The sequence below is a fragment of the Protopterus annectens genome, chromosome 1.part1 (assembly GCF_019279795.1).
Source record: "Protopterus annectens isolate FY-2018-M chromosome 1.part1, PAN1.0, whole genome shotgun sequence".
NCBI classification, from domain to species: Eukaryota; Metazoa; Chordata; order Ceratodontiformes; family Protopteridae; genus Protopterus; species Protopterus annectens.
In genome coordinates this window covers 203651058-203667040 of record NC_056726.1, presented here as the reverse complement: position 1 = coordinate 203667040, position 15983 = coordinate 203651058, and the positions used below count along the sequence as shown (strand labels likewise).

The following is a 15983-nucleotide window of genomic DNA, read 5'->3' as shown; positions in this document are numbered from 1 at the left end:
CATAAGGTGATTTCACATGGAAAATGGAATTTACTACAGTAAGAATTGAACTGGGAATGACTGCTTGCAAAGAAAACGCTCTGACCACTACAATATTGCAGTACTGCTTCAATTGCATCTATCTTGCTATTTTTCTTCTTGTGACATTTATGCTACAGTATGAGTAGCTACGTAATGGGCAAACGCACGCACCTATGGTTAAATTTAATCTGTTTGATAAAAATAAATTCTCTACTGCTATTTTCTCTTGGAAGGGACAGGTTTCACTTATTGCTGTGGATTCCTGCATGCATCTGCACATTTGGCAAACATCCTAGCAACCCCCCCATACCGCTCAACCTCTTCAGGCAAACTAGCTGCACAAAGCTTGACAAATTGTGGTACAACTATGGACATCTTTTCATTATTGCTCTTATAATCTTGGGACAGTTGCTTGGGTAACAGGATTTGTTTTAATATATGTTTTATGACGTATTTGAAATCGGACACTGAAATGTATGCATTATTTACCGACTTCAATCCTGAGATCATCCCAGTGATTTGCCAGGACAATTGGGGTGCTGTATGGGCATGACATGTGGACATTCTGTGATGATTTGTACATTTGGGAGGCATGCAGCCTCCTGTGAGCGTTCTCGCTCATTATAATTGTCTGGCAGCATTTTCTGAGTGCAGGGGCGTGTATATTGTGAGAGCTCTGCTCTCAGACACACACCCTGCACTTGTCTATGCTCCATGTCCATTTAGGAGCAGAAGCAGTGCGTCTTCATTACTATGCATGGTGCTCTGCCATGTTGCTATTCCTGCATGGAACCTTACTGAATCTCGGGATTGCAGTAGTTAATATGTAAGAAGTTAGGCTTTAATGAAACAGACATTACATAAAATGTAGAGACACACTTTATGAATACTTTGTTAAGGTACTTTTCTGATGTTACTTGAGTAAAATGTGTAATTATACTTAATTGCTATGAAATTGTTTTGGTTTTGATTTATTATATGTGCAACTATTAAATACCAGGGAAGAATGCATTTTTAATGTATTGCAGCTATGTTGTGAATGCTGGCACTGGCTGTTTTTAATGTTCTTGAGAGAAGCTGGAATTAAACAGTGCTGTCAGGTGCTTAACAAAGTTGTAGTTTTCCACAATGTGAACCGTAGTACATGGAATGCCATTATTATGCTCCAAAATCAAGGAAAATACAGTGTTTAACTGTCTTTCTGATGTCAGAAAAGTACTTAGCAAGCTATTGTTAAGCACCTCTAACAACTGTTGTTTCTACTCGAGCTAATGCATTAACACAGGTCAGCGGCTACTGCAGAAGATTGTAGGAATCCATTAAACTCTTTGTTCAGACTTTTTTATTTTCTTTTTTCTAGGGAAAAAAAAAGAAAATCTGAACAAAGAGTATAACAGTTTATAGATGTTTTTCTGCAGTGACCACAATAAATGTGTGTTACAGCTTTCAAGGAGCTACAGCAGTTCATTTTCTCTGCTTTTGTAGTGCATAGATACATACATTGTAACTATCTGATACTTGCCAGAAAATCCAGAATTATAACCTGAAATAACAGGGTGCCATGAAGTTCTGCCCGGCCCATTTAAATTTCAATTTTTTTGTAGTAACCAGACATTTCAGAAGAAACTTTAAATTTTCACCTCTTACTGTTCCACATTACCAGAGCTATGACTGCATTCATAAACCACATCATTGGTGTATTCACTGACAGACTATAAGAAGTAGAAAGAAAGGAGGGGCTGTGACTTGGCTGAATTATTGGAAAAAACAAAACAAAAAAATGTGAAACCATTTAATGAATCTGTCTGTGCTGGTACTCATGCACACAGGAAAGCAAAGGAAATTCCTTTCTTTCTTTTTTACTTGAAAATTAAAAAAAAAATAGCCAACTAGTTTTCTGTACATTGTATGCAGGCCAAACCTGTTTTAATTGTTAGCATTGATACAGCATGACTTTAAAGTGAGTGTTATTTGGCAATGTTATGGCAGACTTCAAGATGCTTATGATTATAAGCACATGCACTTTTTAATGTCACAGCTCCAAATAGTAAGTGAAAAAATAACATGATTTATAAAAAGTAAGAAAATATTTTATCCCAATGCACATTTTATGCCATCTTTCAGTTCCTTATATACTTACACTAGACTTTATAAATAACTAATTAGTGTTTTCTTATTCAAATATTAACTGCTTTTTTTCTGTCTAAATATAATAATTATAAATTAATATGGCTATTCATAAAACATAAACAGCCTGCCAAGTAATGTAAAATATACCTCTGAACAGCCACACTGTCTCTACATCTTTAAAAGTAGGCTCCCAACACAGATTTGAGGACTAATAATAGAAGTCCTAAAACTAAATTGTAAAGTTTTTTAAAGCTATGTTTGCAAGTGGACTGCACCTTCCTACATCCTTCATGTAAAGGGCTTTGCCCTGTACAGCCCAGCTTCAAAGTACACCAACTCTGAAGTCACTGTACCTCAGAGATGAGGCAAAAAAATGACACTGATTCTTAATATTAGGATTCAGATTTTCAGGCATTCATATGATGACATCCATCTGTAAGAGTTACACATCTCTGTAATATTAATAGTAATAATAATAATAATAATAATAATAATAATAATGACACACTGCAACCACAATGTACTACATGTAAATATAATATAGCAATATAACATACTTGTCAATCTAACAAGTTAACCAACTGGATTTTTTTTACTTTAAAATGTACTTATTTTCTGATTTCCATTTCAGTATTGCATGAAAGCCAGAGCCTGTCTGCAAGGCAGAGAAAGATATTCTGGATGTGGCACATGCCCATTGCAGTATACACACACACACAGGAACACAAACACACACACACACACACACACACACACACACACACACACACACACACACACAAGCAGCAACTTTTCATCTAAAGTGTACTGTTTACCTGTACTGCAGCATTACTGTTTACTGTTAGTAAGTAAATGTTAACTCACACAGGTTATTCTAGCTGAACAAGTGACACAGGTGCAGAACACCTGCTGGTATTTCAAGTGACTTAGGTTTAAAAAGGGGTGTGTGCCAATGGGCTGGGTAAAGGGGTACAAGACTCACTAATGCAAGGTGGAGCAACCTCGTTAAAAGGGAAGATGGTGGGAAGCACACCCATGAAACCCAAGATGTTGCCTGAGCAGCCAAGTGCTCCAGATTGTGTGGAATGCTCTGCATTTGTAATCGATTAAGTCCACTGTTCCACAATGAGCAGCAGTTGCTCTGCTTTGTAACTTTAGGGATCTTGCAATGAAGAACAGAGTCTGCTGGGCTTGGTTCCTGCTTTTTATACGTAAGTGTATTGTTATTCTGAGGCTGTACTTTGCTGGACACAATAGACTGCTTAGCTGACCTAGTTGGACATAATTCAATACATGTTCTCGATGCACTGCTAGATCCCCCCTGGGTGTTTGAATACCTGCTCTGAAGGTGCCAGTAACAGTCTTTAGAGTGCACTTTCATTTAAATAAGATTTGCTTTTATAGGAAATCATAGTTACTCAAATAGAAGTTTAGGGGCTAAGATCTCCAGACTTGTAATTTTCCTTCTGATTTTTTTAACATAAGTTGTGTATTTGTTTATATATAGACCCACATAGAAACAGCAATTAGGACATTGCCAGTATGATGCCAGGATTTTGACAGGTTCACCCTGGTGCAATAAAAGTGTCAAGATAAAATGGAGTAAACCAGGGACAAAGTTAATAAAGGGCATTTATCAAACGTCTTGTGGCTGTTTCCCAACATACCATCAATTCAGGTAAATAAGGCAGTGCAATTACGTTTACTTGTAAGGCAGTCATCTCTGAGGACCACATTATGGACAGAGGTGCAGGGATGAGGGCAGGGAGAGATGCACTCTTGGAGAGAAGAGAAAAAAGAAATGTTACTTTGTAGTCATGGTGGGAACTGTGACTTTAGACAGACTTGAATGTTAAAGTAATGAACAGAGGTAGGAACCTAGGGTTTAGCTAGCCATACTTAGTGTACTCAAGTGAGTGCATTCTTTGTGAGCATATTGTAGAAATGTTACAGGTGCAACAACACAGAATGCTTAGAACATTTTAAACTAGGGTCTAATAAATAGTGCTGTCCAAAACATGCCTACATATTAGGAATGTGTTTTGTAAAACTAGACTTTTTTGGCTATAATTGGCAACAGTTGAAAACAACAAGTCATTTTCTGAAGAATGTATGGGCAGCAATTTAAGGACAGTACATTATCAATGGGGTAACATTGACTGATTGAAAAGCAGAAGACATCTAAGAGGCATAGTACATTCAATGTTTAGGAGGAAAGGTTTGTAGTGACATCAAATGTGTGACAAAAGGGTAAGATGACAGATTTGGGGGTCATGATTTAGCTTGGGAATGGAGTACTTTTCCGAAAAAGCAGAGCTTTTATTTGAAGAAATCAAGAAGTTCCCAGGAGGGTTGGTCAAATGGAAGAATTGATTGGGAGTTAACATAGTGAGGGAGAAGATGCAGGTATTTTTGGGTCCGGCATGTGGGTGAATCATAACTTGGAAGAATAGGAGAAAAGCCAAGTGGAAAGAATTTGTTTATGACCAACATGAATAAAGGTACTAGGGGTAAGCAGCTGTCTAGCTAACTTGACTGATACAAAATGTAGTATCTTTGCTTATGAAGGTAAAAGTATCTTCCCCAGGTTGTGTACATCATAATTAATGGAAACAGGTCACTGCTGTCTGAACCACACTGTCTGTATATTGCATTTTATCAATGGTTTCTGCTGACTTTGTTTTATTTGATGTGTGTCCTATTCAGTTTAAAAAATATACAATATTCACTTAGCACTTCTGGCAGAAAGCCCACTTCAACCAGGTCCCATGGAACCGGTGCGTTTCCACGCAGTGTGAAAATAGGGTGCTCCGCATTTTGACTGTTCATCACACATTGCTAGGGTCTGTGTTCCACATTGGCCTCTTAAGAGGTTGAGACCTATGGACGTTGCTTACATACAACAATCACTGATGCATGCTGACAGGATATCCTGCTGTGCATGGGTATGCATCCATGCTGATGGCTACAGTATCTCCAAGAAACATAAATCTCTTTCTCAAGTTGCAGACTTTATAATTCCATTGATTCTTCTGATGCAAAAACTTTGCAAAGACTTTGAAAGCAACATTTTAAGGTATTTGTGAAAGTGGGAGGCCTAATGCTATTTATTAAATAAACTGTATGCTAATTAGGTGTCAAAATTTTGGACTGAATGTACCAAATTTTCAAGAGTCTTTAATTTTCCATCTTTTGCAATTTGAGAGGTATGTATGGAATGGGTAACACGTACAGCTACTTGCAGTACTAAGAATTTTGATAATTTCTTCCTGATCATAAGCCATCCTCTTATATATGCTCGGGCATGCATGTCAAGATTTTGCTATTGAGCTTTTCTTATGAGGTGAATTTCTTAACATGCACGTCTGGACACATAACCCGAACGCTCCTTCATGAACCGCACTATTGCGCACCTCTTTGGCGTGAGAAGTGTGCATAACAAGTTTTTTTTTTTTCCCTATTGGTAATCAGGTCACTGCGCTTCAGGCACTAGAATGCTTTCTCACGGTTGTGGATCGCACGTATTATGCAAAGCAAGAAGTAGAGTAATACATATATGGCTGTAGCTACTTTTTGGGAACAAATTATCTTTTGTGAAAAATAAGTGGCTGCCTTCTTTCCCACTCACAATATAGACGACATTAAATAATAGTCATTGTTAAAGTGCGTACTAACAGTAAAATTGCAAGCTCTAGGAAGAGTTACGCAGCAGATACAGCGCTGCAGTGCCTGTCGGAGGCTCTTCAATCCCTTTATATACTCCATCATCCCACCTCACGTTTCCGGACATGTTTACTTTGGGAAGCGTGACTATGGCCGGGACTGAAACAGTGTGCCGTTTTCGACAGGTCAGTTTTTCTGTCCGTCATAGGCAAAGCGTGCTTTTGTCAGCGCTAAACGCAGTGTGGAGAAGCTAGGTGTATGACATGAGAAATGTTTTCCAGTGAGGAAAAAGTTAACTCATAGGATGCTGATCTGGTCTGCTTCCAGTTACAGCAGGAAGGAATGGTAAGGGCTTCTCGGTAGTTCGTGGCTGGTTTCTCCTTTCAGGTACTCCGCAACTAATGAGGATGTGTGGTGTGTGACAGCACCTGTGCCATTTATGCTGTTGTACACGGGCAGCCTTCAACTGCCTCCAACTCGGTGTATGCCAAAAAGTCAGCAGGACACTTAGAAGTCGGAGGTAGGTTGTTGCCGACGGACATTCGACAGATTAGGAAAATGATGATGGCCCAGGGGCAGGTAATCCGACACGAGCGGGCAAGAAGGCACTTTTTGTGGGATCCTGCTTTTAGTGTGCGTGTGTGTGGTGGTAGTAGTATTACGTTTCTGCAGGGCTAGTAGCAGAAATATAAAATTGTGCTGGTAGTGCAGTCGGCGGTGGGGCACGGTGCGACTCAAAGTCCGAAGTTTGGGCAAACCTCATTCCCAGTGCAGAAGTCATCCTTTGAGGTTGGGGACTTCTCGTCGCCCTCACCGGTGAAGGGAAAACTCTGTTCAATGCTGTTGTACAAATAGTGATAAAGGTGAACAGAGGCACTGCGGTTTAACAAGTTGCTGACTTTGGACAAATGCAGAAACTCAGTTAAACTAAGTCTGCCGTACACCACCGACAAAGGGTATCAGTTTCACGTCTTACAAGGACAAATGTAAATTCAAAGGCACGATTTAAAGATCTTCCGAATATCAGTCTGAATCTGACAAAAAAAATGCCTAATATGCAAATAAATAAAAATCAAATAAAGTTACACATGTTGCATTAGTAGTAAACCTCTATTCCTGAAGTGGTCACTTATGTTGTTCTTCATAGTGGAGGTAGCTTGAGCACTATTCGCCGCCTTCTTTCCGGTGATACTGTGAGTGTCTAAACCGAATAAGCGAGCAACTCCTGCCGTCCTGGAGTCCCACAGCGAGCCACAAGTAATTCTGGCAAACGCCAATGCAACTACTGCGCAGCCTGAAAAGGCGTGCTCTACAGGCAGTGACTCATAGCCGGAACCCCCTCATATATAAGGCTACTGGGATCACTGAAGAGCAGACCTGCAAAAGCTCCAGAGACTGAGCCTGCATGAGCTTTTGGACTTATAGAGTAGGCTACTGTAAGTAACGAAGGCACCAGAACTGCGCATTAACCAGCCTTGCAGAGCATGCGCAATAAGGCTTCATTTTTGCAAGAGATTATTATTCTAGAAGAAAAGTTGGCACTACATAAATCATTAGAAATCCAGGTCGTTTCAGGAATCTGTACAACAGGTGTTTGGACGCGACCATGCTATTTTAAGGAAAGGAAGCCTTGCAAGTTAGCTCTCTAGAGGGACCACCATCTGCTCTGACCAGCGCAGATCTCGGCGAATAAGAGGGATTAGGTTATTGGAAAGTGGAACGCAATCCAGATAGCTTTTGCAAATTGAAGATAAAACCGGAATTACCATGGCCCACGATGAAGCCATTAGTAACGGTGGGGATTGCGTTGATAGAGAAAGCAGTAATTTCAGCGTGTTGAACTGGGAGCAAGTGCAGCGGCTAGATAGTATATTAAACGAAACCATCCCAATTCACGGCAGATGGAACTTCCCTACTCTGGAACTGAAGCCCAAGCAGATAGTGAAGGTGGTGAGGAGCAGACTGGAAGAAAGAAACATCAACGTTCGAGATGTCCGGCTCAATGGTTCTGCGGCCAGCCACGTCCTGCACGAGGACAGCGGCTTGGGCTATAAGGACCTTGACTTGATCTTCTGTGCAGAACTTAAAAGAGAAGCCGAATTTCAAACGGTCAAGGATGTGGTATTGGACTGTCTTTTGGATTTTCTGCCGGAAGGCGTTAACAAGGAAAAAATCACACCTCTGACTCTGAAGGTAAAAAACAAATATTTCGATTATTGCGCGGCACGCTTTAAGGGATAGTGGTAGAAGTAGTAAAGGAAAGTAGTGGATATGGAGTAGGACTGAATGTTTTTTGTTTAACTTAAACACATGCAGCTACACAACCAAACGAAAGATACTGTTGTGTTACAGTTTGACTGGAGGTCCCTTGGAGCTGATACCCCCCCCCCCAAAAAAAAATTTTGTACAAACTCGCTGGCCAGTGTAACACTCTAATGTTAAGTGTTTGCAACTTTCTTGTGTTGGCTTTTTTAGATGGTTGTTTTGTTCAGAATATTTTTTTGTATGGAAAACTCGTTAATCAAACACCTAGTGGTAAGAGTAGTCCAATATTATATGCACCACCAGGACCAGTCGTTACATGGACTGTGCATTCTGTCCTTGTGGTGCTGATGTTAGTGTCTTGCAAAGGTTGGGCATTTCATTTTGTTTGGGGGTTATACCTTCGAGGGATTTGTGCAACAATAACAACATTACACAAGTTTCCTCTTATGCTTAGTATTCTGGTAAATGTTTTAGACTGTGTTTTACACAATCAGCCTACTTTTGTTTCCATACTGTTTGGATTTATTCTTCACATTACTGAGGTGTTATCTAACGTTAATCCCTTGTTCGAGTTCCACTAAATCAGGCAGCATAATACAATATGGAAAGGCGTAATGAAACGCATAATGTAAGTGTTAAGTGCTATATTAAATATGTCAGAATCTCGTGATTGCCCTAACAAACTTAACATATTTTTTCTTCATGCACAGTCTTTCGTTATGATAAGCACATTTAAGAAAAGACATAACCCTGAAATTAGAAATGTTGCAAAGTTGTTGGCAAGGAACCTGAAGTTTGTATATTTTAATTTACATTGTATGCATGTTCATTTGCAGGATGCGTATGTACAGAAAATGGTGAAGGTATGCAACGACTCTGATCGATGGAGCCTCATCTCATTATCCAATAATAGTGGGAAAAACGTGGAACTGAAATTTGTGGATTCCTTGAGGAGGCAGTTTGAATTCAGCGTAGACTCCTTCCAGATCAAACTAGATTCACTTTTACTTTTTTATGAATGCTCTGAGCACCCGATGACTGAGACATTCCATCCAACTATAATTGGTGAGAGCGTGTATGGTGATTTCCAGGAAGCTTTTGACCATCTTTGCAACAAAGTGATTGCCACTCGAAATCCAGAGGAAATCAGAGGAGGTGGGCTACTTAAATATTGCAATCTCTTGGTTAGAGACTTCAAGGCTGCCTCTGAAACAGAAATTAAATCACTTCAAAGGTACATGTGCTCCAGGTTTTTCATAGATTTTTCTGACATATCTGAGCAGCAGAAAAAGTTGGAGTCTTACCTGCAAAATCATTTTGTGGGACTGGAGGACCGTAAACACGATTACCTTAAGACCCTGTATGATGTGGTGAATGAAAGCACAGTTTGTCTGATGGGACATGAGAGGAGACAGACCCTAAACCTTATCACCATGCTAGCAATCCGTGTTCTGGCTGAGCAGAATGCACTTCCTAGTGTCACTAATGTCACCTGTTACTACCAGCCAGCCCCATATGTTGCAGATGCAAACTTTAGCAATTATTATATTGCCCAGGTTCAGCCAGTGTTCACATGCCAACAGCACACATACTCAACATGGCTACCTTGCAATTAATGATGGCATTTGCTGCTTCTTAAGGAATTTAATGTTATGCAGTATATAGAAAGAGGGATGACCCACTCAGAAATAAAAATTGGGTATGTATTATGTGCAGTTGATGATCTGCTCTATACTCTAAGCTTGTTAAAACTGTGTCGGTTTTACAATACCTGAGAGTAAGATCTAAAGAAATGTATCAAAATTTGAATTCAGCCCAGTGCATAGAGGCCTTTCAGTGGAGGTGCAAGGCTTCCCCAGAAGCAAATGTTGGAGACATTTTGAAATTGTGGGCTGCTGTATGTGCTCCCACAAACTCAGTGTGGAGAAGCTTAGAAAGTCAAATAGTCAGTAAGATAAATCTGGGAAGGGGGAGCTTCTAAAATAGGCATATAGCTTGCAGTGCACTGTTTCTCAAGATTCAATGTAGGATAAATGCATATGAGTTGAGATAAATATTACAAGCTGTCAAGGCACTATTTTGAGGCTCCCAGGTGCTAGTTATGGGTTGATCAAATAGAACAATGCACAGGTTGCTTGTTTGAAGTCGAGTGTTTTTGAGAGAATGTAGAAGTCCTAATATAGGTCTAATATTGTATAGTATTTGATGTAAGAGCAACTGATATTTTCCAGTTGAATGAAATTTCACATTTTTGAATGTGAAAGTGCAAGAAAAAAAGCTTTCTCAAATAACCAAGTGCGGTGAAGGACCAAAGAGTTCACAGTTAAAATGCCCACATTTAAAACTATGAAATAATAAGTAACATGGACAATAAAACTACTATATTTTCTACATATATATTTCTTAAGTGCCTGTTTACTTTAGAATATTGTAAAATGTAAAAATTATGTATTTGTGGATTCATTCCAACTGAGCTTCATCAGGGACACATCTCAAAAGTTAAAGCTTGTGAAAACATAACTGAAGAAACCTGATATATTTCAATTGAAATTACTGTGTAAACATTTACTGTTTTGCAGGTATTACAGTTATGTGATAACAGCATCTTGATAAATCTAAATAAGGTGCTTTTGTTGCTTAATGTGCAAGAGAATGCCACAGAGGTAATGTGCAGAAAATGTTTCTAGGAAACTGATTGTGAGGGGACTGGATTGTAGTTCTTTACATTTGAACCACCGTCTTCTGATGCAGAAAATGTGTGCAAAGTTTTATCCTGTTGGGAGTTCTAATGCACTCGTTAGGCAACCATATTCTGTACTTGTGGTAGGTATGTACTACAGTAAAATGTGAAGACTGGAGATATGGTCCTGTAAAGTTATAAGCTGAGTCCACGTGGTCTGCTTTTTTCCTAGCATGACCATGCATAATATATTCCCTTTTGTTTAAAACTAATATTGGTGAATGGGCAGACAAAAGTGTTACTGCACATTGATTTGCACAGTCCACATAAAATATTACAGTTTTACTAGATTGGATTGGGTGCATCTGTAAGGCAAACAAGTAACATTCATTTCACAAGGTGCACCACATTTAACACCAACTACTGCATGGTGTTTGAAGTTTGCTGGATGTCTATTTTTATGCTTTATAGATCTGGACAAGTATGATAACCTTTTATTGTAGTATGTACCCACTGTGTTGTTGGATCAATGCCTGTATGTACTTTGGCAAACTCACACTGAATACACTGTGTTGTACAGAAACAGATCATATTACAAGTCATGAATTAAAATGACTTTTCTGCTGGAAGCCGATTTAAACTGGTAAAGTAAGTACTGGCAAATATCATTTGTAAAGCAATATATGTAAGGATGAAATAATTGTTTTGGCCACATTATTGTGATTTTAAAAACAGACGGTGGGCATCATATAGTAGTAGTAGTATATTTACCAGTTTTTTACTACCTTGGCTATGAAATTACATTTTGCAGTACTTCAGTATGTTTACTGTAGCACCTTTCCTGTGAGTGGTATGGAAACTGTTAAAGCATTTGCACTACGGCACACCATTTACTTGATAACCCTGCCTTACACATGTATAGTCTCTGGCAGATTTCCCCTGTTGTATATTTGTTGAAACTGTTTCATGGAAGGAATACAATTCTCATAGTGCATTCTTTCAGAATGCAGCACTGAACATGTGTACATATTAAAATTTAAGAGGGCTGAGAGCTTGGACAGCTGCTGTGCAAGGCTTGGGTGGAAGTACATTGAGTACGCTGGTGAAATAGGATCAGCTGGTGATGTGGTACATTCCTTTTAACCACAACTGCTGCTATTCTAGAGAGTCATCCTCCAAAAGAAAAGTCTACAAGCCAAAGATTGTCACAGCCAAAAGAAATGGGTATCTTGTAGTAAGGTGTTGTTTTTCTTTAGGGATTTTCCCCTACTTCCTTAATTCCATTTTCATGCCTTTCATATTTTCTTAAAGTATTGTATTTGGTGACTTATAGCAGAATGATTAGGTAGAAGCTTGCATTTGCATGTCAAGGCTTCAAGCTGATTTAATGCTGTTTTGCTGTAAAATAGCAAGTCTGACGAAAAGTACATGGCATGAAAGCACAGTCGCAGAAAAGTATACACACAGATGTGAACATACTCACACACTCATAGACATACACTCGCTCACCATTTTAGCACAGGTGAAATAAGAGAATGGCAAAAAATCCTGTCAACCTTTCAGAAAACTACATCATTAGACTATTAAATTTGTGTTACTTTATTAGTTTGCTGGGGGAAAGTAAAAGAGAAGCAGCAATTATTATTTGTAAATAAAATCTTGATTTTTTTTTTCATGGTGTGTCCTTCTGCCCTTTTTTCCTGAGGTGTGATTATTGTTGCTTAATGCAGCCCTTAATGATATAAACAGACTGCAAATCCCCTTGGGTGAATTATAGGCTTAGCTTACCTACAGAGGGAGAGCTGTCTGAAGGACATTGTTCCGAAAGCAGACAATCATCCATTATGGACAGCTGCACAGCACATTTCTGTTTAATTTCAAACCTGTCAGCCATGTGCAGTACTAATTTGCACACATACAGTAGTTCATAAAATGCAGTGAGATATAATTATCAGACATTTCAGTGCTGTGATTACAGCAGAAAAGCACCAGATGGCACTAGTGAATCAGGTGCACATTAAAACATCCCATACCCTATGAAGCACATCATATAAGCTTTCAGACTGAAACTATCAGTGATAACAGTTATTTTCATTCTGGTTGTTTGACCTCCAGACTTCAGGCCAAAATATATGGGAAACCAAACTCCATAATGTAGTTTAAAGCAAGTTCTGTAAATGTCTTCTGATGTGCACTATAAAGAATATGTATGTTTTTTTTTTCATATGCATATTTTTAAATAGTTGAAGAAATTATGCCTGAGAGTCAAATTGACATTGTACCTTTTCATACAGTTCTGTTTGGTTTTGCAGGAAACTTCCTTAAAAATGTACCTTTGGTTTGTTTGTTTGTTGCAGTAATTCTTGGTAGCAAATTAAAGTAGTCATGCCGTTTGAGTTCTCAGACAACTGGGCACATGTGCTACATATTACTGCAGTATGAAGACAGCTCTGTGTGGTTTCTTGTTCCTCTCAGTATCACATAAACACTGCCTTCTCTGATGGCATCCTGTTGAAGCAGTCTGTTCCTTGGATTGCTTTGGTGGAATTTACTGACTAAAAGCTCTGTCAGAAGAAACAAAGAGTTGATGGAACACATATATTAAAGACTTTAGTGTCTGCATCAGTGCTAAAGGGAGCAGATTGTGAATTGTGTTTACACCATCCAATATTTGGAATTTTTTGTAAATAAAAATGATATTATTTTTCTCTATCCATGTCTGCTGTCTCTTGTGTTTTAAATAATTACATTTATGATGTAAAGGCTTACATTTTGTGGAAAAAAATGTCAAAGCTTTTTTCAGGGGAGGGGGTCTCAGGATGCAAATTGTAGCTGGTTAAGGTACAGTGGAGAGCCCCATGTAAGTTTCTGTCAAAACACATTGACTGAATATTGCTAGGCAGTCTAAGTGACCTGAAAGCAGTTTTGTAGGGTGAGCTATGGAATAATTCAAGATGGTTGAATTTAGTGACAGAGAGTTGTCTTGTGACAGATCTGCTATTCATTGTGAATGTGAATATGCACATCTACATTTCTTAAACATTTTTACTTTTGAGCTTTGCATTTTTGGATTTACAGATTTAATGATGAGTTGCGTATTACTAGTCAAAAAGGGAACAGTTCTACTGTAACATGTTAGTCATTTTGTAAGTACATCCATGAGTCTCTGTCTTCGTCCCCCCTCTCTAGCTCTTCCTCTGCTTAGATTTTCAGATTACTGCAAGTTAATATATAGATTTCTGAAAGTGGATCTTTGAATTCTGGCTGTATTGTGGCACGAGTGCCTGTTTTTTAAATAAAGACAGTGCCGAATATCAAACATTTTTCCTGAGTATATAGGGTATTGGGAGTTGGAATAACTTTGTAGTAGGGGAGGAGGATGCCCCCCCCCAAAAAAAAACATCCTATGAAAATGACTTCTTTTTTTAATGATGTTAAATTAATAACTGCCAGTTTTGAACTTGTGTGCATTGAATTGTAGTCATCTAAAAATAATTTGCCCTGTGCCACCATCTTGCTGCTTAATTATATGGTAAAAGCGCAGTTGTAATTGACAACTATGTCAGGAGAAGGGTGCCATCTCAGTATTGCACACTTGTGTTTATGAGATCGTGATGACATTTACCATTATCTATTCTAGTATATATTCACCAGTAACAGTGGATTTTGTTGTATTAAAATTGTTGTTGTGTTGTGTCTTTCGGCTTTTCCCGGTTAGGGGTCACCACAGCAGAACTCTGGTCCGCTAATGATTGGCAGTAAATTTTTATGTGCCGAGTTGCCGGCCCTGACGCACAACCTTCAACAAAGGTACACCCATTCACGCATGTCTCTACACAGAAGACACTCTAGCTGAGGATTGAACAGGATAACGTCTTACTGTGAGGCGACAACGCTACCGCAGCACCATATTGTTTTCCGGTATTAATCATTTAAGAATTTGTGTAACTGTCCATGTCGCTGATAAATGACAATCTACCTTTTTGCTAGAACATCACCAGCACTTGTTGAGAAAGGTGCTGGGTTCTTGTACTTGCTAATGTGTAGGCAGACAAAAGACAGGTCCGGCATCTTAGCCCACCTGTACAGCCAGCCATTACTAAAGCCACCCCTACTCATTCCATGTCAGGTAATACTTGTAGATTTTACTAGCAAACTGGTGACAGCACCCTTATTTGATTGGGGGAAGGGGTTAAAGCAATGCTAGTAATAGTGACCAATGCCTTAGCCATGAGCTAAATTTGGTGTGGCCACACATTAGACCATAGTTACAGTTCTTATAAAGAAACTGGTTGCTAATGTTGTGACATTTTTGTAAGACTAATCCACAAGATCACAGATTCCATTAAAACTGACTGAACAAGCTGATGTCATGGAAGACATGAACCTCTCATTTGGTGTTAGGATATCATGTTTCACTCAATTGTTTCTTTTTTTTCAATAATAAATCTTTATTATTTTTAACTTTTTCATACACATTTACAGAAAAAACAAAAATAATTTCTACACAATTTCTATCAACATTGACACAAAACATATACAATATTTACATAAATGCTTTCACCATTTGAATAACATATCTACAGAGTTTCCGTCCAAATATAATTCCTTGTAGTAATAAGGTTCTTCCAAAGGTTATACTTTATAGTCTAAAATAAAATAGCAATTGGATTTCCTGATTTCAATAGATTAAGCTAATATAATACTAAGCAAGACTAAAATTCACAGGGAAAGCTCACTGAAGAGAAGTTATGCATAGAAAGCGAAAAGAAGTAATTGAATAAATGGCATGAATAAAGCTAGCATTGCTCTGTTCCCATTTTAATACTTTTTGTCTGGATTGTTTTTTCCATTACAGCAGCAGTAGTCTAATGAGAATTGTTTTCTAGACTGATGTTTCACCTCTCCCAGTGCACCCACACCATACCTTTCAACTATCCAGATTTTTGGCTCAAATTTTTGGTCTATTCCTCATAAAATTCGTGGTTTTCTGGCAAATCACTGGGATGATCTGAGGACTGAATTCACTAAATAAAGGCATACATTTGGTTTCAGACTTCAAATCCTTCAGAAAACATATGTTAAAACAACCCTTGTTAGTCTAGCAACTTTCTAAGTTTGTAAAAGCAATATTTATAATCTGTCCCTATTTTTGGGCCTTTGCATACATACATACATACCTACACATATTTCAAGCATGGGCATTAATGCCCTTCTAGGTTGC

The 15983-nt window shown here is 38.5% G+C and overlaps 1 protein-coding gene across 1 annotated transcript; it reads left to right on the top strand.

Annotated features, from left to right (window-relative positions):
- The first annotated feature begins 5999 nt into the window (after nucleotides 1–5999).
- Nucleotides 6000–13471, top strand: TENT5A (terminal nucleotidyltransferase 5A). The gene is made up of 2 exons (XM_044074087.1): nucleotides 6000–8007; nucleotides 8916–13471. The coding sequence occupies exons 1-2, from the start codon at nucleotides 7582–7584 to the stop codon at nucleotides 9693–9695; spliced, it is 1206 nt and encodes a 401-aa protein (XP_043930022.1). The 5' UTR covers nucleotides 6000–7581; the 3' UTR covers nucleotides 9696–13471.
- The last annotated feature ends 2512 nt before the right edge of the window (nucleotides 13472–15983 follow it).

Bases quoted from the DNA above. Each gene is read 5' to 3' on its own strand.
- TENT5A (XM_044074087.1), top strand. From the start codon at position 7,582: ATGGCCCACGATGAAGCCATTAGTAACGGTGGGGATTGCGTTGATAGA. The intron at 8,008-8,915 runs GTAAAAAACAAA...GTTCATTTGCAG, and splicing joins TCACACCTCTGACTCTGAAG to GATGCGTATGTACAGAAAAT.